A 24,705-nucleotide genomic window follows, 5' to 3' on the forward strand; every position below is an offset into this window, starting at 1 on the left:
ATGGTAGTCTTTGAAAGTGAAAAACTAAAAAAAATGCTTGAAACATTATGGAAAAGAACTGATGAATATGTCCACAGCAATGTGTATATTTTTTTTTTATTTTTTATTTTTCATACTATTCGCCATTTCCCGCATTAGCGAGGTAGCGTTAAGCTATAAAAATCCCATAGGTGCTGTATTGATGCAAGGCATAGGTCATAGGCAAGAATTTAAAGAAAGGTTGGATGTGTTGAAAAAGAGATTTTAAGGGTGTAAGGAGAGTTGATTGAATAAGAAATGATACGACAAGAGAGAGGTGTGGTAGCAAGATGGATATATATGTGAGAGAGCTGAAAAGGTTGTGCTGATTTGGTTTGGACATATGGAGAGAATGACAAAGAGAGTATGTATGTTAGAAATGGAGGGAACAAGAAGGACAAGGGGGAAACCAAGGAGAAGGTGGATGGGTAGAGTGAAAGATGTTTTAAAGGTGTGGGGTCTGAGCATGCAGGAGGGCATGAGGCATGCAAAGAATAGAGTGAATTGGAGCGTGTGGTGTATAGGGGATGATGTGCTGTTAATGGGTTGAAACATGGCAAATTAAGCAGTCAGGGGAAGTCACAGAAAAGTCTGTGGGGCCTGGTTTCAGAGCATAATCATGACAGCTAGAGTGTGATGATTTCTTCTTCTGTTCTTGTTTCTACTTTGTTGATGCAGGAAATGGTAAATATGTCTGAAAAGAAAAAGATAGAAATTACATAAAAAGGGAAAGGTAATTCATGATTGCCTTGTCATCTTACCAGGTTGGTTTGGATTATGGTGGTGTTGCTCGTGAGTTCTTCTTCCTCTTGTCGAAGGAGATGTTCAACCCATATTATGGTCTCTTTGAATACTCTGCCACGTAAGTTTCGATACTTTCTGTCATATGCAGTACTTTTTTATATTTATTGTTTGTATCTATTTCTTACTTAAAATTTGAAAAAGTATCAGTGTTTTGTATTCTTCATAGGGCACAAGCTGTGTTTCATATACTGTAAACCCTCAATTTCATGGACTATTAGTGCGGAAGGGGTGTCCATTAATACCAATAGTCCTTTAAGTCGAATGTAACCTATGGGCCATTTTATGATACAACTTACAGTAATACAATAAACAGTTTACATGCTTTTTTTTTAACTCCTCTATCACTTGATGTCACTTTGAATTGTTAAGATTGTAGGATTATTTGATAGATAAAGTCACAAGTCTCTGTATACAACCTGGCCACACAAAAGCTTTAGGCAGACTGAGACCACAGCAAAGTGAGTTTGCCCCAAGCTATCAAAAACAAATGTGGTATGAAATAATCATGGTGCAGAGTTTGAGATTTTTTATTTCTTTTATTTGTAAATCATTATTGATTAATGTATAATTATTTGTTTGGTCAGTTAAATACAAAATCTGTTATGTCAGGGTCCATTGAATTGAGGATTTACTGTTGTCTAATTTTTTTCCTTGTAGATCAGATCTCTGAAGACAAGTATTTACATATTAGATAAGGGTTCCAGAAGTATTTGCATATTGGATGAGGGATCCAGAAAGCATAACTCAAGGGTAAACTTAGTGAATTAAGTAACACATAGATGTAGTTTATTTGCATTCAAATCTTTTCTCGTATTTTAGCAAGATGGTTGATTACTTGTTGATATCTACACTACCTAGCTTGATAAATACTCCCCAGTTTTTCTGCTAAGTCTTGTCCCTTTTCATAGTAGAATGGCTCATTTAGAATGTCCTCCAAAGTCCATTTTGCTTCACATTTTAGCTCATTGTCCACATTGGAATCTGTGATGCACTCACATTTTGTACTTTTCATCTCATTCCTTAAAATTTGACTTTTTACTGTATGTGTCTCTACCTTTCTTTATGAGATAAGCATTATTATTTATTACTATACTTTGTCACTGTCTTCCGTGTTAGCGAGGTAGCGCAAGGAAACAGATAAAATAACAGCGCAACCCACCCACATACACATGTTTATACATACACATCCACACATGCATCAGATTGGGGAAGAGCAGTATGGTTTCAGAAGTGGTAGAGGATGTGTTGATCAGGTGTTTGCTTTGAAGAATGTATGTGAGAAATACTTAGAAAAGCAAATGGATTTGTATGTAGCATTTATGGATCTGGAGAAGGCATATGATAGAGTTGATAGAGTTGCTCTGTGGAAGGTATTAAGAATATATGGTGTGGGAGGCAAGTTGTTAGAAGCAGTGAGAAGTTTTTATCGAGGATGTAAGGCATGTGTACGTGTAGGAAGAGAGGAAAGTGATTGGTTCTCAGTGAATGTAGGTTTGCGGCAGGGGTGTGTGATGTCTCCATGGTTGTTTAATTTGTTTATGGACGGGGTTGTTAGGGGGGTGAATGCAAGAGTTTTGGAAAGAGGGGCAATTATGCAGTCTGTTGTGGATGAGAGAGCTTGGGAAGTGAGTCAGTTGTTGTTCGCTGATGATACAGTGCTGGTGGCTGATTCATGTGAGAAACTGCAGAAGCTAGTGACTAAGTTTGGTAAAGTGTGTGAAAGAAGAAAGTTGAGAGTGAATGTGAATAAGAGTAAGGTTATTAGGTACAGTAGGGTTGAGGGTCAAGTAAATTGGGAGGTAAGTTTGAATGGAGAAAAACTGGAGGGAGTGAAGTGTTTTAGATATCTGGGAGTGGATTTGGCAGCGGATGGAACCATGGAAGCGAAAGTGAATCATAGTATGGGGTAGGGGGCGAAAATTCTGGGAGCCTTGAAGAATGTTTGGAAGTCGAGAACATTATCTCGGATAGCAAAAATGGGTATGTTTGGAGGAATAGTGGTTCCAACAATGTTGTATGGTTGCGAGGCATGGGCTATGGATAGAGTTGTGTGGAGGAGGGTGGATGTGCTGTAAATGAGATGTTTGAGGACAATATGTGGTGTGAGGTGGTTTGATCGAGTAAGTGATAATAGGGTAAGGAAGATGTGTGGTAATAAAAAGAGTGTGGTTGAGAGAGCAGAAGAGGGTGTTTTGAAAAGGTTTGGTCACATGGAGAGAATGAGTGTGGAAAGATTGACCAAGAGGATATATGTGTCAGAGGTGGAGGGAACGAAGAGAAGTAGGAGACCAAATTGGAGGTGGAAAGATGGAGTGAAAAAGATTTTGAGTGAATGGGGCCTGAACTTGCATGAGGGTGAAAAGCGTGCAAGGAATAGAGTGAATTGGAATGATGTGGTATACCGGCATGGACGTGCTGTCAATGGATTGAACCAGGGCATGTGAAGCGTCTGGGGTAAACCATGGAAAGTTGTGTGGGGCCTGGATGTGGAAAGGGAGCTATGGTTTCGGTGCATTATTACATGACAGCTAGAGACTGAGTGTGAACAAATGTGGCCTTTGGTTTTTTCCTAACACTACCTCGCACACATGAGGGGGGAGGGTGTTGTTATTCCATGTATGGCGGGGTGGCAATGGGAATGAATGAAGGCAGACAGTATGAATTATGTACATGGGTATATATGTATATGTCTGTGTGTGTATATATATGTATACATTGAGATGTGTAGGTATGTATATGTGCTGTGTGTGGATGTTTATGTATATACATGTGTATGTGGGTGGGTTGGGCCATTCTTTCGTCTGTTTCCTTGCGCTACCTCGCTGACGCGGGAGACAGCGACAAAGCAAATAGTAATATCCACACATGCACATATACGTACCCATACATCTCAACGTATACATATATATACACATACAGACATATACATATACACATGTACATAATTCATACTGTCTGCCCTTATTCATTCTTGTAGCCACCCCGCCACACATGAAATGAAAACCCCCTCCTCCTGCATGTGCACGAGGCAGTACAAGGAAAAGACAACAAAGGCCACATTCGCTCACACTTAGTCTCTAGCTGTCATGTATAATGCACTGAAACCACAGCTCACTTTCCACATCCAGGCCCCACAGAACTTTCCATGGTTGTCTCCAGACGCTTCACATGCCCTGGTTCAATCCATTGACAGCATGCTGACCCCAGTATACCACATCATTCCAATTCACTCTATTCCTTGCATGCCTTTCACCCTCCTGCATGTTTAGGTCCCGATCGCTCAAAATCTTTTTCACTCCAACTCTCCACCTCCAGTTTAGTGTCCCACTTCTCCTCGTTCCCTCTACCTCTGACACATATATATCCTCTTTGTCAATCTTTCCTCACTCATTCTCTCCATGTGATCAAACCATGTTAAAACACCCTCTTCTGCTCTCTCAACCACCCTACATTTATTACCACACATCTCTCTTACCCTTTCATTACTTACTTGATCAAACCACCTCACACCACATTATATATATATATATATATATTGGGGAAGAGCAGTGTGGTTTCAGAAGTGGTAGAGGATGTGTGGATCAGGTGTTTGCTTTGAAGAATGTATGTGAGAAATACTTAGAAAAGCAAATGGATTTGTATGTAGCATTTATGGATCTGGAGAAGGCATATGATAGAGTTGATAGAGATGCTCTGTGGAAGGTATTAAGAATATATGGTGTGGGAGGCAAGTTGTTAGAAGCAGTGAAAAGTTTTTATCGAGGATGTAAGGCATGTGTACGTGTAGGAAGAGAGGAAAGTGATTGGTTCTCAGTGAATGTAGGTTTGCGGCAGGGGTGTGTGATGTCTCCATGGTTGTTTAATTTGTTTATGGATGGGGTTGTTAGGGAGGTAAATGCAAGAGTCTTGGAAAGAGGGGCAAGTATGAAGTCTGTTGGGGATGAGAGAGCTTGGGAAGTGAGTCAGTTGTTGTTCGCTGATGATACAGCGCTGGTGGCGGATTCATGTGAGAAACTGCAGAAGCTGGTGACGGAGTTTGGTAAAGTGTGTGGAAGAAGAAAGTTAAGAGTAAATGTGAATAAGAGCAAGGTTATTAGGTACAGTAGGGTTGAGGGTCAAGTCAATTGGGAGGTGAGTTTGAATGGTGAAAAACTGGAGGAAGTGAAGTGTTTTAGATATCTGGGAGTGGATCTGTCAGCGGATGGAACCATGGAAGCGGAAGTGGATCATAGGGTGGGGGAGGGGGCGAAAATTTTGGGAGCCTTGAAAAATGTGTGGAAGTCGAGAACATTATCCCGGAAAGCAAAAATGGGTATGTTTGAAGGAATAGTAGTTCCAACAATGTTGTATGGTTGCGAGGCGTGGGCTATGGATAGAGTTGTGCGCAGGAGGATGGATGTGCTGGAAATGAGATGTTTGAGGACAATGTGTGGTGTGAGGTGGTTTGATCGAGTAAGTAACGTAAGGGTAAGAGAGATGTGTGGAAATAAAAAGAGCGTGGTTGAGAGAGCAGAAGAGGGTGTTTTAAAATGGTTTGGGCACATGGAGAGAATGAGTGAGGAAAGATTGACCAAGAGGATATATGTGTCGGAGGTGGAGGGAACGAGGAGAAGAGGGAGACCAAATTGGAGGTGGAAAGATGGAGTGAAAAAGATTTTGTGTGATCGGGGCCTGAACATGCAGGAGGGTGAAAGGAGGGCAAGGAATAGAGTGAATTGGAGCGATGTGGTATACAGGGGTTGACGTGCTGTCAGTGGATTGAATCAAGGCATGTGAAGCGTCCGGGGTAAACCATGGAAAGCTGTGTAGGTATGTATATTTGTGTGTGTGGACGTGTGTATGTACATGTGTATGGGGGGGGTTGGGCCATTTCTTTCGTCTGTTTCCTTGCGCTACCTCGCAAACGCGGGAGACAGCGACAAAGTATAAAAAAAAAAAAAAAAAAATATATATATATATATATATATATATATATATATATCCCTGGGGATAGGGGAGAAAGAATACTTCCCACGTATTCCCTGCGTGTCGTAGAAGGCGACTAAAAGGGGAGGGAGCGGGGGGCTGGAAATCCTCCCCTCTCGTTTTTTTTAATTTTCCAAAAGAAGGAACAGAGAATGAGGCCAGGTGAGGATATTCCCTCAGAGGCCCAGTCCTCTGTTCTTAACGCTACCTTGCTAACGCGGGAAATGGCGAATAGTATGAAAAAAAAAAAAAAAAAAAAAATATATATATATATATAATGTGGAAATACTGGAGGTGTCACTGCCTCAATGATGGCCACTGGACAGTATGAGAAGTTTTTAGAGGCAACTGGACTAAGTCAGAAGTCCATTTTAACTCCAACCCGCATTTTCTCCATCCATTGGTCAGTGTTAAAGCCTAGAGACATCAAACACCGTAATAAGTTACGTGCAGCCTTCACAACACTCTCAACTTTAGAGGAAATGCCAAGCTCCACTGGAGGAAACAAATACTGGACAGAGCCATATCTTTAGTCCCTACCTCACATCTGATATACTGCAAGATTAGGCTTATAGAAACATAGCATAAGGCTCATTAGTGGCTTAATTGTAGTGTAGTTCTCAGATAAGATAAAATGCTTACAATTACAGGTGTACAGTATTTTTAGAGATAATGAATGGGGTCTTTGTACTCTTTCCATGTCTGAATGTCTGCTTCACACTTATTTTACAAAGTAAAGTGCATTTACAACATTAGTTTGCAATTTGAAAAGAATTATGAAGCAAACTATTTTGGCATTGATCTTTTTATTAGTACCACTGCCAAGTATTTAGGGCTATTTGAGATAGCACATATTTTACATCATCTCAAAGTCATACCCAATGTGTAATTTCTATTGATGTATTTCTGAAGTAACAAGTATTTATTTTAAAATGTCTGGCAAAATATACTGTTGAACCTTTCAGTTAGTGAATTCAAGCACTTGGTGATGTAGTTAATTTGAAATTTTAGATTCCTGGTCTAACCATGGATGCTGCTCAAAAAAAAAAAAAAAAAAAAAAAAATTAATACATTTCGGAATTCATATTTCTTCATGGTTAATATAAAAACATTTGATAAAATAAGAACATTTTAATAGTTCCATGAATATTATTAGTATGATTTTAAGTTCACAAGAGGTTAGTTTTTAAATGTCTATTGTACTGTCACATAGTCAATTTCAGAAGTTATTGATTATATGTGTGAAATAGGTTCCTTTAGTTGAATGCTAGATGTCTTCTATTTCTGCCCATGCATATTGTCAAACATACATCAGTAAGTAAGCTACATCTTAAATTCAGAGATGTTGCAAGTACATTCTTAGCTAAGCACCTTAGTTTTAGCACATTTCTGTAGACTCATTTGTTAGAGGCTTAAACTTTCCAGTAGTTTATGTATTGCAAGTTCCTGCTTCCTCCCTCCATCCTAATTATGGAGGTTCATCAGGAAAGTGGGGCTTGTAAAGTATGAGAACTTGTCTTTGTAGTGTATATTCATATTTGTGAACATAATACTCACACAGACTAGCTATACATATTGGCCTGCAGTAGAATGAAATCAGAAGTATATTTCTGAAGTTGCTCATGATTTGGGACATATTTTCAAATACGTGACGTTAAGAGAATACAGTAAGTATCCCTGGGGATAGGGGAGAAAGAATACTTCCCACGTATTCCCTGCGTGTGGTAGAAGGCGACTAAAAGGGAAGGGAGCGGGGGGGCTGGAAATCCTCCCCTCTCAGTTTTTTTTAATTTTCCAAAAGAAAGAACAGAGAAGGGGGCTAGGTGAGGATATTCCCTCAAAGGTCCAGTCCTCTCTTCTTAACGCTACCTTGCTAACGCAGGAAATGGCGAATAGTGTGAAAAAAATATTTATTTATTTATTTTGCTTTGTCGCTGTCTCCCGCGTTTGTGAGGTAGCACAAGGAAACAGACGAAAGAAATGGCCCAACCCACCCCCATACACATGTATATACATACACGTCCACACACGCAAATATACATACCTATACATCCCAATGTACACATATATATACACACACACACAGACACATACATATATACCCATGCACACAATTCACACTGTCTGCCCCTATTCATTCCCATCACCACCTCGCCGCACATGGAATACCATCCCCCTCCCCCGTCATGTGTGCGAGGTAGCACTAGGAAAAGACAACAAAGGCCCCATTCGTTCACACTCAGTCTCCAGCTGTCACGCAATAATGCCCGAAACCACAGCTCCCTTTCCACATCCAGGCCCCACACAACTTTCCATGGTTTACCCCAGACACTTCACATGCCCTGATTCAATCCACTGACAGCACGTCAACCCCGGTATACCACATCGATCCAATTCACTCTATTCCTTGCCCCCCTTTCACCCTCCTGCATGTTCAGGCCCCGATCACACAAAATCTTTTTCACTCCATCTTTCCACCTCCAATTTGGTCTCCCTCTTCTCCTCGTTCCCTCCACCTCCGACACATATATCCTCTTGGTCAATCTTTCCTCACTCATTCTCTCCATGTGCCCAAACCACTTCAAAACACCCTCTTCTGCTCTCTCAACCACGCTCTTTTTATTTCCACACATCTCTCTTACCCTTACGTTACTCACTCGATCAAACCACCTCACACCACACATTGTCCTCAAACATCTCATTTCCAGCACATCCATCCTCCTGCGCACAACTCTATCCATAGCCCACGCCTCGCAACCATACAACATTGTTGGAACCACTATTCCTTCAAACATACCCATTTTTGCTTTCCGAGATAATGTTCTCGACTTCCACACATTCTTCAAGGCCCCCAGAATTTTCGCCCCCTCCCCCACCCTATGATCCACTTCCGCTTTCATGGTTCCATCCGCTGCCAGATCCACTCCCAGATATCTAAAACACTTCACTTCCTCCAGTTTTTCTCCATTCAAACTCACCTCCCAATTGACTTGACCCTCAACCCTACTGTACCTAATAACCTTGCTCTTATTCACATTTACTCTTAACTTTCTTCTTCCACACACCTTACCAAACTCAGTCACCAGCTCAACAAACTTATACCTCTGTAATTTGAGCACTCACCTTTGTACCCGTTGCCTTTGTACAATGGCACTATGCAAGCATTCCGCCAATCCTCAGGCACCTCACCATGAATCATACATACATTAAATAACCTTACCAGCCAGTCAACAATACAGTTACCCTCTTTTTTTTAATAAATTCCGCTGCAATGCCATCCAAACCTGCTGCCTTCCCAGCTTTCATCTTCCGCAAAGCTTTTACTACCTCTTCTCTGTTTACCAAAACACCCTATATCTGCCACTCTATCATCAAACACTTTCAACACACCTTCAAAATACTCACTCATTCAAACTTACATCCTAATTAACTTTTCCCTCAACCCTACTGAACCTAATAACCTAGCTCTTGTTTACATTTACCCTCAACATTCTCCTTTCTCATATTTTTCGAAACTCAGTCCCCAACATCTGCAGTTTCACACTCAGATCAGCCACCAGAACTGTATCATCAGTGAACAAAAACTGACTCACTTCCCAGTCCCTCTCATCCTCAACAGACTGCATACATGCCCCTCTCTCCATAACTTGCATTTAACCTCCTTATCCATAAACAGATTAAACAACCATGGGGACATCTCACACCCCTGCTGCAGACTGACATTCCCTGGAAACCAGTTACTCCTTTTTGCTACTTCTAGCAACTCACCTCCCACATCATATACTCTTAAGACCTTGGGGAAATCATTTCTGTCACCTCTATCATATACCTTCTCCAGATCCATAAATGCTACATATAAGTATTTTTCACACACTCCTCTCCAATCTGATGCTCTATACATGCCTTCACCCTCTCAGTCAATACCCTCCCATATAATTTCCCAGGAATACTCAACAAAATTATGCCTCTTTAGTTTGAACACTCACCTTTATCCCCTTTGCCTTTGTACAATGGCACTGTGCATGCATTCCATCAATCCTCAGACACTTCCCCATGATCCATACATACATTCAATATCCTTACCAATCAGTCAACAACACAGTCACCTCCTTTCTTGATAGATTCTACTACAATACCATCCAAACAGCGGTCACTGTAGAAAAAAAATATGTAATTGTTTTGTATTTCAAAATACATATTCCTTTTTGTGTTGCATGTGTAATTTTCTCTGTCGCCCATCTGTCATTCATCCTTTATCTGTCCTTACTTGTCAGTCATCAGAAGTCATGCCCAAACTTGCAACTTAACCTTTGTCATAACATGAAAAGTTTAGATTAGATTCTTCTGAAACTATGTACACTTGTTTCCCATAAGACAGGACCATAACTCTGTTTCACGGATATTCCTTGAGCTCTGCCTTTAATGGAAAGGTTGACCATGAATATGACCTGGCTCGTAAGTGAAACAAAATTCCCCCTTTGGTCATTGAATGTATAATGGATTTTTCTTATTTTCCTCATGCTGTTTTTATTTATATTTATGTGTTATACTTGATCGCCATTTCCCGCTATAGCAAGGTAGCACAAATGATGAAAATGATGATAAATGCTTTTTTTACCCATTCTTATTTCAGCTAATAACAATGCTGTGCCATAGGCATCTCAAGTGTTAGGTTTGATCCTGGTCTGACTGAATCTGTCTGTACCTGATAATGTTTTGCCATGCATACATTATTACTTCTTAACTGCTGTAAACTATATCTGAATGTACCCCTACTATTTGATATTGGGCCTAATAAACTTTTCTCTTGCAGAGATAATTACACTTTACAAATCAATCCATACTCTGGAATGTGCAATGAAGAACATTTACGGTACTTCAAGTTCATTGGTCGAGTAGCTGGTATGGCTGTTTTTCATGGAAAATTGCTTGATGGTAAGTTACATTTTTTATAATAAGAGAAAACAAGAAACAATAAAACCTTCATTACAAAGTGAGGAATAGAAAAGAAACACAACCTATAAGGCCTTCTTAGTAAAGGAATAGTAAATTATGATTGTGATAGGGGAAATGAGCTAGTTACGTTGTTAGTGAAAGAGGAAAGAGAGATGTATGGGAATAACCTGTAGGGAAGGAGTGTGTGTTTGTAAGGTGTATGAGGTGAAACTGCAGTAGGTCAAGAGGAAGCTGCAGGGACTAAAAAAGGGAGCAAATGAGAGTTGGTAGGAAAGAGAGAAGATATTGTTAAATTTTAGGGAGAACAAGACTTTTTTTTGGAAGGAAGTAAACAGCTTGAGGAAAAGAAAAGCACCAATGGAAGCATCAGTGAAGGGAGCATATGGGAAAGTGGTAATAGGCAAAGAAGTGGAAACAGAGTGTTTGAAAGGACTGATGAGCATGTTTGATGATAGGTTGGTGGATATGGGGTGTCTAGGATGTGGTGATATGTGAAGCAAGAGAGTCTTTGCAGATGGTTTGGTGAAAAGAGAACAGGTGGTGAATTTCTTGCATAAATGAAGTGTTGCAAAATGGCTGGAGTGGATGGGATTCCAGGTGAATTTCTAAAGAAAGTGTGTGACAGTGTTTTTGATTGGTTAGGTTGGATTTTAAATGCATATATGGCTCAAGGTGAGGTAGTAATGGATTGGCTGAATGTCTTTGGTACCTAAGGATTGGTGGAATGCCTTTGTACAGTAGTTTCTTTTATAAAGGCAAGGGAGATCAAAGTGAATTTTCAGATTACAGATGTATGATTTGGTGAGTGTACCTGGTAAAATGTATTGAAGGGCAGTGATTGACATGGTGGTGGCATGCACAGAGCAGTGGATTTGGAAGGAACAGTGTAGTTTCAGGAATGGTAGAGGATATATGGATCAGGTGTTTGCCTTGAAGAATGTGTGTGAGAACTACAGATGGACATGCTTTGCAGGTGTTATGAATATCTGGTGTAAGAAGAAAGCTACAAGAAGTAGTGAGGAGTTTTTACCAAGAGAGCAAAATGTGTGTGAGTAGGAATAGAGGATGGTGAGTGGTTCCAGATGAAGGTGGGTCTGTATCAGGGTTGTAATGTCACAATGGCTATTAACCTGTTTATGGTTAGGGTGATGAGGGAGGTGAATGCAAAGATGTTGGAAAGAGGGATGGTTATGCTGTTTGCTGATGATATGGCTTTGGTGGCAGACTTGAGTGAGAAACTACTGAGGTTAGTTTTTGAGTTTTGGAGTATGTGAAAGGAGAAAATTGAGACTTAATATGAATAAAAGAATGAATGAGGAAAGGTTGACAAAGAGGATTTATGTATCAGAAGTGGAGGGAACAAGAAGTGGGATACTGAATTCAAGGTGGAAGGATGGAGTGAAAATGATTTTGAGCAATCGGGGCCTGAACATGCAGGAGGGTGAAAGGTGTACATGGAATAGAATGAATTGGAATGATCTGGTATACTGGGGTTGACATGCCATCAGTGGACTGAACCAGGACATGTGAAGCTTATTTGGTACACCATGGAAAGGTCTGTAGGGCCTGGATGTGGATAGGGAGCTGTGGTTTTGATTCATTACAAATGACATCCACAGAATGGATTTGAGCAGATGTGGCCTTTCTTTGTATGTTTCCTGGTGCTACCTCGCTGACTTGGGTGGCAGTGTTTCCCGTAGGGCAGGGTGGTCCCGGAAATGGATTAATGCGAGCAAGTATGAATATGTATATGTGCGTCAATGTGTGTGTGAGTGTGTATATGTGTATATATATATTTTTTCATACTATTAACCATTTCCCACATTAGCGAGGTAGCGTTAAGAACAGAGGACTGAGCCTTTGAGAGAATATCCTCACGTGGCCCTCCTCTGTTCATTCTTTAGAAAAATTAAAAACGAGAGGGGAGGATTTCCAGCCCCCCGCTCCCTTCCCTTTTAGTTGCCTTCTACAACACACAGTTAATACATGGGAAGTATTCTTTCTCCCCTATCCCCAAGGATAAGTATATATATATTTTTTTTTTTTTTTCTTTTTTTTTTTGCCGCTGTCTCCCGCGTTTGCGAAGTAGCGCAAGGAAACAGACAATAGAAATGGCCCAACCCACCCCCATACACATGTATATACATACGTCCACAAAATCTTTTTCACTCCATCTTTCCACCTCCAATTTGGTCTCCCACTTCTCCTCGTTCCCTCCACCTCCGACACATATATCCTCTTGGTCAGTCTTTCCTCACTCATTCTCTCCATGTGCCCAAACCATTTCACAACACCCTCTTCTGCTCTCTCAACCACGCTCTTTTTATTTCCACACATCTCTCTTACCCTTACGTTACTTACTCGATCAAACCACCTCACACCACACATTGTCCTCAAACATCTCATTTCCAGCACATCCATCCTCCTGCGCACAACTCTATCCATAGCCCACGCCTCGCAACCATACAACATTGTTGGAACCACTATTCCTTCAAACATACCCATTTTTGCTTTCCGAGATAATGTTCTCGACTTCCACACATTCTTCAAGGCTCCCAGAATTTTTGCCCCCTCCCCCACCCTGTGATCCACTTCCACTTCCATGGTTCCATCCGCTGCCAGATCCACTCCCAGATATCTAAAACACTTTACTTCCTCCAGTTTTTCTCCATTCAAACTTACCTCCCAATTGACTTGACCCTCAACCCTACTGTACCTAATTACCTTGCTCTTATTCACATTTACTCTTAACTTTCCTCTTTCACACACTTTACCAAACTCAGTCACCAGCTTCTGCAGTTTCTCACATAACTCAGCCACCAGCGCTTTATCATCAGCGAACAACAACTGACTCACTTCCCAAGCTCTCTCATCCCCAACAGACTTCATACTTGCCCCTCTTTCCAAAACTCTTGCATTCACCTCCCTAACAACCCCATCCATAAACAAATTAAACAACCATGGAGACATCACACACCCCTGCCGCAAACCTACATTCACTGAGAACCAATCACTTTCCTCTCTTCCTACACGTACACATGCCTTACATCCTCGATAAAAACTTTTCACTGCTTCTAACAACTTGCCTCCCACACCATATATTCTTAATACCTTCCACAGAGCATCTCTATCAACTTTATCGTATGCCTTCTCCAGATCCATAAATGCTACATACAAATCCATTTGCTTTTCTAAGTATTTCTGACATACATTCTTCAAAGCAAACACCTGATCCACACATCCTCTACCACTTCTGAAACCACACTGCTCTTCCCCAATCTGATGCTCTGTACCTGCCTTCACCCTCTCAATCAATACCCTCCCATATAATTTACCAGGAATACTCAACAAACTTATACCTCTGTAATTTGAGCACTCACTCTTCTTTATTATTATTATTTTTTTTTTTTTTTCATACTATTCGCCATTTCCCGCGATAGCGAGGTAGCGTTAAGAACAGAGGACTGGGCCTTTCAGGGAATATCTTCACCTGGCCCCCTTCTCTGTTCCTTCTTTTGGAAAATTAAAAAAAAATATTATTATTATTATCGTTATTATTATTATTATTATTATTATTGTTATTATTATTATACCTTGTCGCTGTCTCCCGCGTTAGCAAGGTTAGCGCAAGGAAACAGGCAAAAGAATGGCCCAACCCACCCACATACACATGTATATAAACACACGCACATATACATACCTATAGATTTCAACGAATACATATATATAAATACTCAGACTTATACATATATACATGTGTACATAATCTATACTTGCTTCCTTCATTCATTCTGAGTCGCTACCCCGCCACACATGAAATGACAACCCCCTCCCCCCTGCATGCGCGTGAGGTGGCACTAGGAAAAGACAACAAAGGCCACATTCATTCACACTCAGTCTCTAGCTGTCATGTACAATGCACCGAAGCCACAGCTCCCTTTCCACATCCAAGCCCCACAGCACTTTCCATGGTTTACCCGAGATGCTCCACATGCCCTGGTTCAATCCATTGACAGCATCGACCCCGGTATACCACATCGTTCCAATTCACTCTATTCCCTGCACGCCTTTCACCCTCCTGCATGTTCAGATCCCGATCACTCAAAATCTTTTTCACTCCTTCGTTCCACCTCCAATTTGGTCTCCCACTTCTCGTTCCCACCACCTCTGACATATATATCCTCTTTGTCAATCTTTCCTCACTCATTCTCTCCATGTGACCGAACCATTTCAAAATACCCTCTGCTCTCTCAACCACACTCTTTTTATTACCACTCATCTCTCTTACCCTTTTATTACTTACTCAATCAAACCACCTCACACCACATATTGTCCTCAGACATCTCATTTCCAACACATCCACCCTCCTCCGCACAACTCTATCTTTAGCCCATGCCTTGCAACCATATAACATTGTTGAAACCACTATTCCTTCAAACATACCCATTTTTGCTTTCTGAGATAATGTTCTCGCCTTCCACACATTTTTCACCGCTCCCAGAACTTTCGCCCCCTCCCCCACCCTAATACCTAATAACCTTGCTCTTATTCACATTTACTCTCAGCTTTCTTCTTTCACACACTTTACCAAACTCAGTCACCAGCTTCTGCAGTTTCTCACCCAATTCAGCCACCAACACTGTATCTTCAGCAAACAACAACTAACTCACTTCCCAAGCCCTCTCATTCACAACAGACTGCGTACTTGCCCAAAACTCTTGCATTTACCTCCCTAACAACCCCATCCTTAAACAAATTAAACAACCATGGAGACATCGCGCACCCCTGCCACAAACCAACATTCACTGTGAACCAATTACTTTCCTCTGTTCCTACTCGTACATGTGTCTTACATCCTTGATAAAAACTTTACACTGTTTCTAGCACCTTGCCTCCCACACCATATATTTTTAATACCTTCCACAGAGCATCTCTATCAACTCTATCATATGCCCTCTCCAGATCCATAAATGCTACATACAAATCCATTTGCTTTTCTAAGTATTTCTCACATACATTCTTCAAAGCAAACACCTGATCCACAGATCCTCTACCACTTCTGAAACCACACTGCTCTTCTCCAGTCTGATGCTCTGTACATGCTTTCACCCTCTCAATACCCTCCCATATAATTTACCAGGAATACTCAACAAACTTATACCTCTGTAATTTAAGCTCTCACCTTTATCCCCTTTGCTTTTGTACACTGGCACTATGCATGCATTTCGCCAATCCTCAGACACCTCACCATGAGTCATACATACATTAAATATCCTTACCAACCCGTCAACAACACTGTCACCCCCTTTTTAATATATTCCACTGCAATACCGTCCAAACCGGCTGCGTTGCTGGCTTTCATCTTCTGCAAAGCTTTTACTACCTCTTCTCTGTTTACCAGATCATTCTCCCTAACCCTCTCACTTTGCACACCACCTCGACCAAAACATCCTATATCTGCCACTTTATCATCTAACACATTCAACAAACCTTCAAAATACTCACTCCATCTCCTTCTCACATCACCACTTCTTGTTATTACCTCCCCATCAGTCCCCTTCACCAGTGTTCCCATTTGTTCTCTTGTCTTATGCACTTTATTTACCTCCTTCTAAAACATCTTTTTATTTTCCCTGAAATTTAATGATACTCTCTCACCCCAACTCTCATTTGCCCTCTTTTTTGCCTCTTGTACCTTTCTCTTGACCTCCTGCCTCTTTCTTTTATACATCTCCCAGGTATTTGCATTATTTCCCTGCAAAAATCGTCCAAATGCCTCTCTCTTCTCTTTCACTAATAATCTTCCTTCTTCATCCCACCACTCACAACCCTTTCTAATCTGCCCACTTCCTATGCTTCTCATGTCACAAGCATCTTTTGCGCAAGTCAATACTGCTTCCCTAATTACATCCCATTCCTCCCCCACTTCCCTTACGTCCTTTGTTCTCACCTTTTTCCATTCTGCACTTAGTTCTCTCTTGGTACTTCCTCACACAATATAAATGAATGATATATATAGAGAATGTGTGGATCAGGTGTTTGCTTTGAAGAATGTATGTGAGAAATACTTAGAAAAACAGGTGGATTTGTATGTAGCATTTATGGATCTAGAGAAGGCATATGATAGAGTTGATAGAGATGTTCTGTGTAAGGTATTAAGAGTGTATGGGGTGGGAGGTAAGCTGGTAGAAGCAGTGAAATGTTTTTATCAAGAATGTAAGACATGTGTATGAGTAGGAAGAGAGGAAAGTGATTGGTTCCCAGTGAATTTCGGTTTACGGCAGGGGTGCATGATGTCTCCATGGTTGTTTAATTTGTTTATGAATGGGGTGGTTAGGGAGGTGAATGCAAGAGTTTTGGAGAGAGGGGCAAGTATACAATCTATTGGGGATGAGAGAGCCTTGGAAGTGAGTCAATTGTTGTTCGCTGATGATACAACGCTGGTGGCTGATTCGGGTGAGAAATTGCAGAAGCTGGTGACTGAGTTTGGTAAAGTGTGTGAAAGAAGAAAGCTGAGAGTAAATGTGAATAAGAGGAAGGTTATTAGGTACAGTAGGGTTGAGGGACAAGTTAATTGGGAGGTAAGTTTGAATGGAGAATAACTGGAGGAAGTGAAGTGTTTTAGATATCTGGGAGTGGATTTGGCAGTGGATGGAACCATGGAAGCAGAAGTGAATCATAGGGTGGATGAGGGGGCGAAAGTTCTGGGAGTGTTGAAAAATGTGTGGAAGTCGAGAACATTATCTTGGAAAGCAAAAATGGGTATGTTTGAGGGAATAGTAGTTCCAACAATGTTATATCGTTGTGAGGCGTGGGCTATAGATAGAGTTGTGCAGAGGAGGGTTGATGTGCTGGAAATGAGGTGTTTGAGGACAATGTGTGGTGTGTGGTGGTTTGATTCAGGAAGCAATGAAAGGATAAGAGAGATGTGTGGAAATAAAAAGTGTGTGGTTGAGAGAGCAGAAGAGGGTGTGTTAAAGTGATTTGGACGCATGGAGAGAATGAGTGAGGAAAGATTGACGTTACTTGCCTTTGCATTTGAATCACCCATCACTGATTCCTGGTTTCATACACCGAAACTGCTGACACATTCACTCAGTTGCTCCCAAAACACTTGCATGTTGAGATGTTTCTTCTCATGGCCGGGTGGATAACCATCAATAATCACCCATCTCTCACCATTCACTTTCAGTTTTACCTGCATCAGTCTAGAATTTACCTCCTTACTTTCAGTCACACACTCCCACACCTCCTGCTTCAGGAGTAGTGCTTCTCCTTCCTTTGCTCTTGTCTTCCCATCAACACCTGACTTTACTCCTAAGACATTTCCAAACCAGTCTTCCCCCTTACCATTGAGGCAAGTTTCACTCAGAGACAGAACATCTAGGTTTCTTTCTTCAAACATAATATATATCTTTGCTCTTCTTTTATAGACAGAACATCCAGGGTTCTTTCCTCAAACATACTACCTATCTCTGCTTTCTTCTCTTCTTGGTTACATCCATACACATTCAAACGCTCCAGTCAGAGCCTTCAAGTGGGATGAGCACTCCCTATCTGCCTCCTTCTCCTGTTTCCCCTTGTAGAAATTGAAATATAGGGTAGGGAAGGTTTCCAGCCCCCCCACCCTCTCTCTCTCTCTCTCTCTCTCATTTTTTTTTTTTTTTTTTTTTTTTTGCTTTGTCGCTGTCTCCCGCGCAAACACACGCAAATATACATACCTACACAGCTTTCCATGGTTTACCCCAGACGCTTCACATGCCTTGATTCAATCCACTGACAGCACGTCAACCCCGGTATACCACATCGCTCCAATTCACTCTATTCCTTGCCCTCCTTTCACCCTCCTGCATGTTCAGGCCCCGATCACACAAAATCTTTTTCACTCCATCTTTCCACCTCCAATTTGGTCTCCCTCTTCTCCTCGTTCCCTCCACCTCCGACACATATATCCTCTTGGTCAATCTTTCCTCACTCATTCTCTCCATGTGACCAAACCATTTCAAAACACCCTCTTCTGCTCTCTCAACCACGCTCTTTTTATTTCCACACATCTCTCTTACCCTTACGTTACTTACTCGATCAAACCACCTCACACCACACATTGTCCTCAAACATCTCATTTCCAGCACATCCATCCTCCTGCGCACAACTCTATCCATAGTCCACGCCTCGCAACCATACAACATTGTTGGAACCACTATTCCTTCAAACATACCCATTTTTGCTTTCCGAGATAATGTTCTCGACTTCCACACATTCTTCAAGGCTCCCAGAATTTTCGCCCCCTCCCCCACCCTATGATCCACTTCCGCTTCCATGTTTCCATCCGCTGCCAGATCCACTCCCAGATATCTAAAACACGTCACTTCCTCCAGTTTTTCTCCATTCAAACTCACCTCCCAATTGACTTGACCCTCAACCCTACTGTACCTAATAGCCTTGCTCTTATTCACATTTACTCTTAACTTTCTTCTTTCACACACTTTACCAAACTCAGTCACCAGCTTCTGCAGTTTCTCACATGAATCAGCCACCAGCGCTGTATCATCAGCGAACAACAACTGACTCACTTCCCAAGCTCTCTCATCCCCAACAGACTTCATACTTGCCCCTCTTTCCAAAACTCTTGCATTCACCTCCCTAACAACCCCATCCATAAACAAATATATATATGTATATATATATATATATATATATATATATATATATATATATATATATATATATATATATATATATATATCTTTGCCTTCTGCAACATGCAGGGAATATGGAGGTAGAATTCTGTCTCACCTATCTATTTATTTATTATACTTAATCACTGTTTCCTGCATACCTTTGCTATTTAATTTCATGCCTAATTTGGATAGGCTAGTGCTTTCTGGAAGCGTTTATAAGTGCCATTTGTTGCCAGCAGCTTTAATTAGCTTCCAAAAAGATGCTGAAGCCTCCGTGAGTTACTAATAGGTCACTGGCGCAGGAAGAAATCACACAATCCTCTTGTGCCCCCACCCTACAAATCTGCTGTGTAAACAGATGAACTATTGTATGGCTCAATGATGACAGCAGTTGTGTGCTTGGACTTATCAAGAAACCATTAAGAGTGATTCCGAACAAAATCTTGAAGAAAGATTCAAATTAAGAATACAGCAGAGTTGATAAGGAGAATCACTTGTAAGGATAACTGGGTACACTTTATGTTTAGATGATGATGGTAGACAAACATTTAAAAGCCTTAGAATCCCACCAAGGTTTAGATATGTATAATGAGCTGGTTTTAGATTATTATTATTAAAATGGCTCTCAGTATTTTTTCTTTTTTTTCATATTTTGCTGTTTTCACCTGTCTTGATGAGGCACCTTTTCTAACCCAGCCAACACCTACGAGTTTAAGGGCCTCATCTCAAAAGAATTTTGATGGTGTAGATTTGATTGGATTCTATAGGGCAATGCCATTCAAAGAGTGGTACCAGCAAAGGTTGTTTCATGCTCAGATTTATGGATGAGCATTAATCATAGAAGCACCTAGTGCACTAGAAATTTTTCTTTGGTAAAAAATTTGTGTATGTATTGACCATTTCATGCCCCAGAAATGAAGTAGAATTTGAATGTTTTTTCCTAATCATTTTTCATTTCTGTATTAAGTATTATTTTGATTTATTTATTTTGCTTTGTTGCTGTCTCCCGCGTAAGCGAGGTAGCGCAAGGAAACAGACGAAAGAATGGCCCAACCCATCCACATACACATGTATATACATACACGTCCACACACGCAAATATACATACCTATACATCTCAATGTACACATATATATACACACACAGACATATACATATATACACATGTACATTATTCCTACTGTCTGCCTTTATTTATTCCCATCGCCACCTCGCAACACATGGAATAACAACCCCCTCCTCCCTCATGTGTGCGAGGTAGCGCTAGGAAAAGACAACAAAGGCCCCATTCGTTAACACTCAGTCTCTAGCTGTCATGTAATAATGCTCCGAAAACCACAGCTCCCTTTCCACATCCAGGCCCCACAGAACTTTCCATGGTTTACCCCAGACGCTTCACATGCCCTGGTTCAATCAATTGACAGCACGTCGACCCCGGTATACCACATCGTTCCAATTCACTCTATTCTTTGCACGCCTTTCACGCTCCTGCATGTTCAGGCCCCGATCACTCAAAATCTTTTTCACTCCATCTTTCCACCTCCAATTTGGTCTCCTACTTCTCCTCGTTCCCTCCACCTCTGACACATATATCCTCTTGGTCAATCTTTCCTCGCTCATTCTCTCCATGTGACCAAACCATTTCAAAACACCTTCTTCTGCTCTCTCAACCACTCTCTTTTTACTTCCACACATCTCTCTTACCCTTACATTACTTACTCGATCAAACCACCTCACACCACATATCGTCCTCAAACATCTCATTACCAGCACATCCACCCTCCTGCGCACAACTCTATCCATAGCCCACACCTCGCAACAATACAACATTGTTGGAGCCACTATTTCTTCACACGTACCCATTTCTGCTTTCCAAGATAATGTTCTCGACTTCCAAACATTCTTCAAGGCTCCCAGAATTTTCGCCTCCTCCCCCACCCTATGATTCACTTCCGCTTCCATGGTTCCATCCGCTGCCAGATCCACTCCCAGATATCTAAAAAACTTTACTTCCTCCAGTTTTTCTCCATTCAAACTTACCTCCCAATTGACTTGACCCTCAACCCTACTGTACCTAATAACCTTGCTCTTATTCACATTTACTTTTAACTTTCTTCTTTCACACACACTTTACCAAACTCAGTCACCAGCTTCTGCAGTTTCTCACATGAATCAGCCACCAGCGCTGTATCATCAGCAAACAACAATTGACTCACTTCCCAAGCTCTCTCATCCACAACAGACTTCATACTTGCCCCTCTTTCCAAAACTCTTGCATTCACCTCCCTAACAACCCCATCCATAAACAAATTACACAACCATGGAGACATCACACACCCCTGCCGCAAACTTACATTCACTGAGAACCAATCACTTTCCTCTCTTCCTACACGTACACATGCCTTACATCCTGGATAAGAACTTTTCACTGCTTCTAACAACTTTCCTCCCACACCATATATTCTTAATACCTTCCACAGAGCATCTCAATCAACTCTATCATATGCCTTCTCCAGATCCATTAATGCTACATACAAATCCATTTGCTTTTCTAAGTATTTCTCACATACATTCTTCAAAGCAAACACCTGATCCACAGATCCTCTACCACTTCTGAAACCACACTGCTCTTCCCCAATCTGATGCTCTATACATGCCTTCACCCTCTCAGTCAATACCCTCCCATATAATTTGCCAGGAATACTCAACAAACTTATACCTCTGTAATTTGAGCACTCACTCTTATCCCCTTTGCCTTTGTATAATGGCACTATGCAAGCATTGCGCCAATCCTCAGGCACCTCACCATGAATCATACATAAATTAAATAACCTTACCAACCAGTCAACAATACAGTCACCCCCTTTTTTGATAAATTCCACTGCAATACCATCCAAACCTGCTGCCTTGCCGGCTTTCATCTTCTGCAAAGCTTTTACTACCTCTTCTCTGTTTACCAAATCATTTTCCCTAACCCTCTCACTTTGCACACCACCTCGACCAAAACACCCTATATCTGCCACTCTATCATCAGACACATTCAACAAACCTTCAAAATACTCATTCCATCTCCTCACATTACAACTACTTGTTATCACCTCCCCATTAGCCCCCTTCACTGAAGTTGCCATTTGCTCCCTTGTCTTACGCACTTTATTTACCTCCTTCCAAAACATCTTTTTATTCTCCCTAAAATTTAATGATACTCTCTCACCCCAACTCTCATTTGCCCTCTTTTTCACCTCTTGCACCTTTCTCTTGACCTCCTGCCTCTTTCTTTTATACATCTCCCACTCATTTGCATTTTTCCCTACAAAAATCGTCCAAATGCTTCTCTCTTCTCTTTCACTAATAATCTTACTTCTTCATCCCACCACTCACTACCCTTTCTAATCAACCCACCTCCCATGCTTCTCATGCCACAAGCATTTTTTGTGCAAGCCATCACTGCTTCCCTAAATACATCCCATTCCTCCCCCACTCCCCTTGCCTCCTTTCTTTTTGTTCTCACCTTTTTCCATTCTGTACTCAGTCTCTCCTGGTACTTCCTCACACAAGTCTCCTTCCCAAGCTCACTTACTCTCACCACTCTCTTCACCCCAACATTCTGTCTTCTTTTCTGAAAACCCCTACAAATCTTCACCTTCGTCTCCGCAAGATAATGATCAGACATCCCTCCAGTTGCACCTCTCAGCACATTAACATCCAAAAGTCTCTCTTTCGCGCGCCTATCAATTAACACATAATCCAGTAACACTCTCTGGCCATCTCTCTTACTTACATACGTATACGTATTAGTTATATTTATAGTAATATGGATTAGGATGCATTATCATACATCAGATTGTTGTTCATTACTTTTATGTTTCCATGACATTTATAGATTTTTGGGGAAATTTTTATTTAACAAAAAAATGTAGTAGTGATAACAAGTTGTTAAAATTGTCTAAAGGGGTCATGAAAAAGAAGAAAAAAAAAATGAATTGTACTGATATAGGGCACATGCAAAGATATAAAGCTTCAATTGTACTGATATAGGGTAATGAGCAACCTAGCTGATCTAGTATACCTTCAAGTTAGATGTCCACATTTATGATTGCACAGTTCTGAAAGGAGAGAGAAACTTTCCACTGGATGGATGGATTTGGGGAATGAGCAGTTCTATGTGATTTCCAACTGCTGACCTTGCTAAGGGAAAGTGGTGAGTGACTGAGACCTGATAATAATGCAGAGATTTAGGACAGATTAACGTATATATGACATAAGTGTTCAAAATCAGTGCATTTAAACCACATTATAAATCTGAATTTACTTTATTTCATTCACCATGCATTTAGTGCTTGGACAGTTCACAGCTCTCATTATGAATAGTTTTTCATGTAACCTGATGTTTATTGTTCTCTCTTTTACTTGAGGCTTTCCTGCTTTTCTTCCACCTCATGTATGTGGGACTGTGGTGAAACTGAAAATTAGAAGGAGTAGATCTTTTGTATTATTGTGATTAATTGTAAAGTAGTCATTATTTAAACATTAGCAATAATCATCATCTGTTTAGATGATTTATTTTATTTGACTAAGAAATATTATTTTTCCATAGCTTTCTTCATCCGGCCATTTTATAAGATGATGTTGTCAAAACCAATTGAACTGAAGGACATGGAGAGTGTTGACTCAGAATACTACAATTCTCTTCTCTGGATTCAGGTGAGTGTAGGAAATGTTATAATACATGTTTCCCTCTGTTCACTTTGTAAAACACCACAAATCAATCCAGAAGTAACATGAACATGATAGTTATAACTATATCTTTCACTTTGCCTTGGAAATCCCCAATTTTCAAAACCACAGTATATGGCTATGTTGTACAGATACCATAATTATTTCTCATGTGGGTCTTTATTTCATACCTTCAGGGGTTTTATTCTCCCCATTATGGAGTACTGTTTGCATGCCTGGTGTGTCTCTTTCTTCACATCTCTTTTATCCAGATTGCAATCAGTAGCGTACCAGCTTAGTTGATTCCCCAAGCATCACCTTTCTTCAACCATCCCTTTCTGGCTGCTGTGATGGTACTGCACTCTGCCTGTTTTATAGGTATTATTTCAACCACATCTCTTTTGAACTGCCTGTATTTGTCCCTGCCATTAATGCTTAGGTCTGTGACAAGCATCTGGCTACTTTTTCCCATAGTTTCTCTATAGGGATTAGCAACTCAAGATTTACATTTATGATACCTTTTTCTTTCTTAAAGAGCAAAGTTGTAGGATTCTCTTCTTTCTTC

At 40.8% G+C, this 24,705-nt stretch overlaps 1 protein-coding gene across 2 annotated transcripts in view; it reads left to right on the forward strand.

Annotated features, from left to right (window-relative positions):
* The window catches only part of Nedd4 (E3 ubiquitin-protein ligase Nedd4), a 202,606-nt gene that overhangs the window by 118,610 nt on the left and 59,291 nt on the right, over window positions 1-24,705 (forward strand). For both annotated transcript variants that reach the window (XM_071690428.1, XM_071690429.1), the window contains 3 exons: window positions 783-880; window positions 10,601-10,722; window positions 24,022-24,128. In XM_071690428.1, coding sequence (XP_071546529.1) covers window positions 783-880; window positions 10,601-10,722; window positions 24,022-24,128 — 327 coding nt within the window. The remainder of the gene's footprint in view (window positions 1-782; window positions 881-10,600; window positions 10,723-24,021; window positions 24,129-24,705) is intronic.

Source organism: Panulirus ornatus, chromosome 48 (assembly GCF_036320965.1).
Source record: "Panulirus ornatus isolate Po-2019 chromosome 48, ASM3632096v1, whole genome shotgun sequence".
Taxonomy (NCBI): Eukaryota; Metazoa; Arthropoda; class Malacostraca; order Decapoda; family Palinuridae; genus Panulirus; species Panulirus ornatus.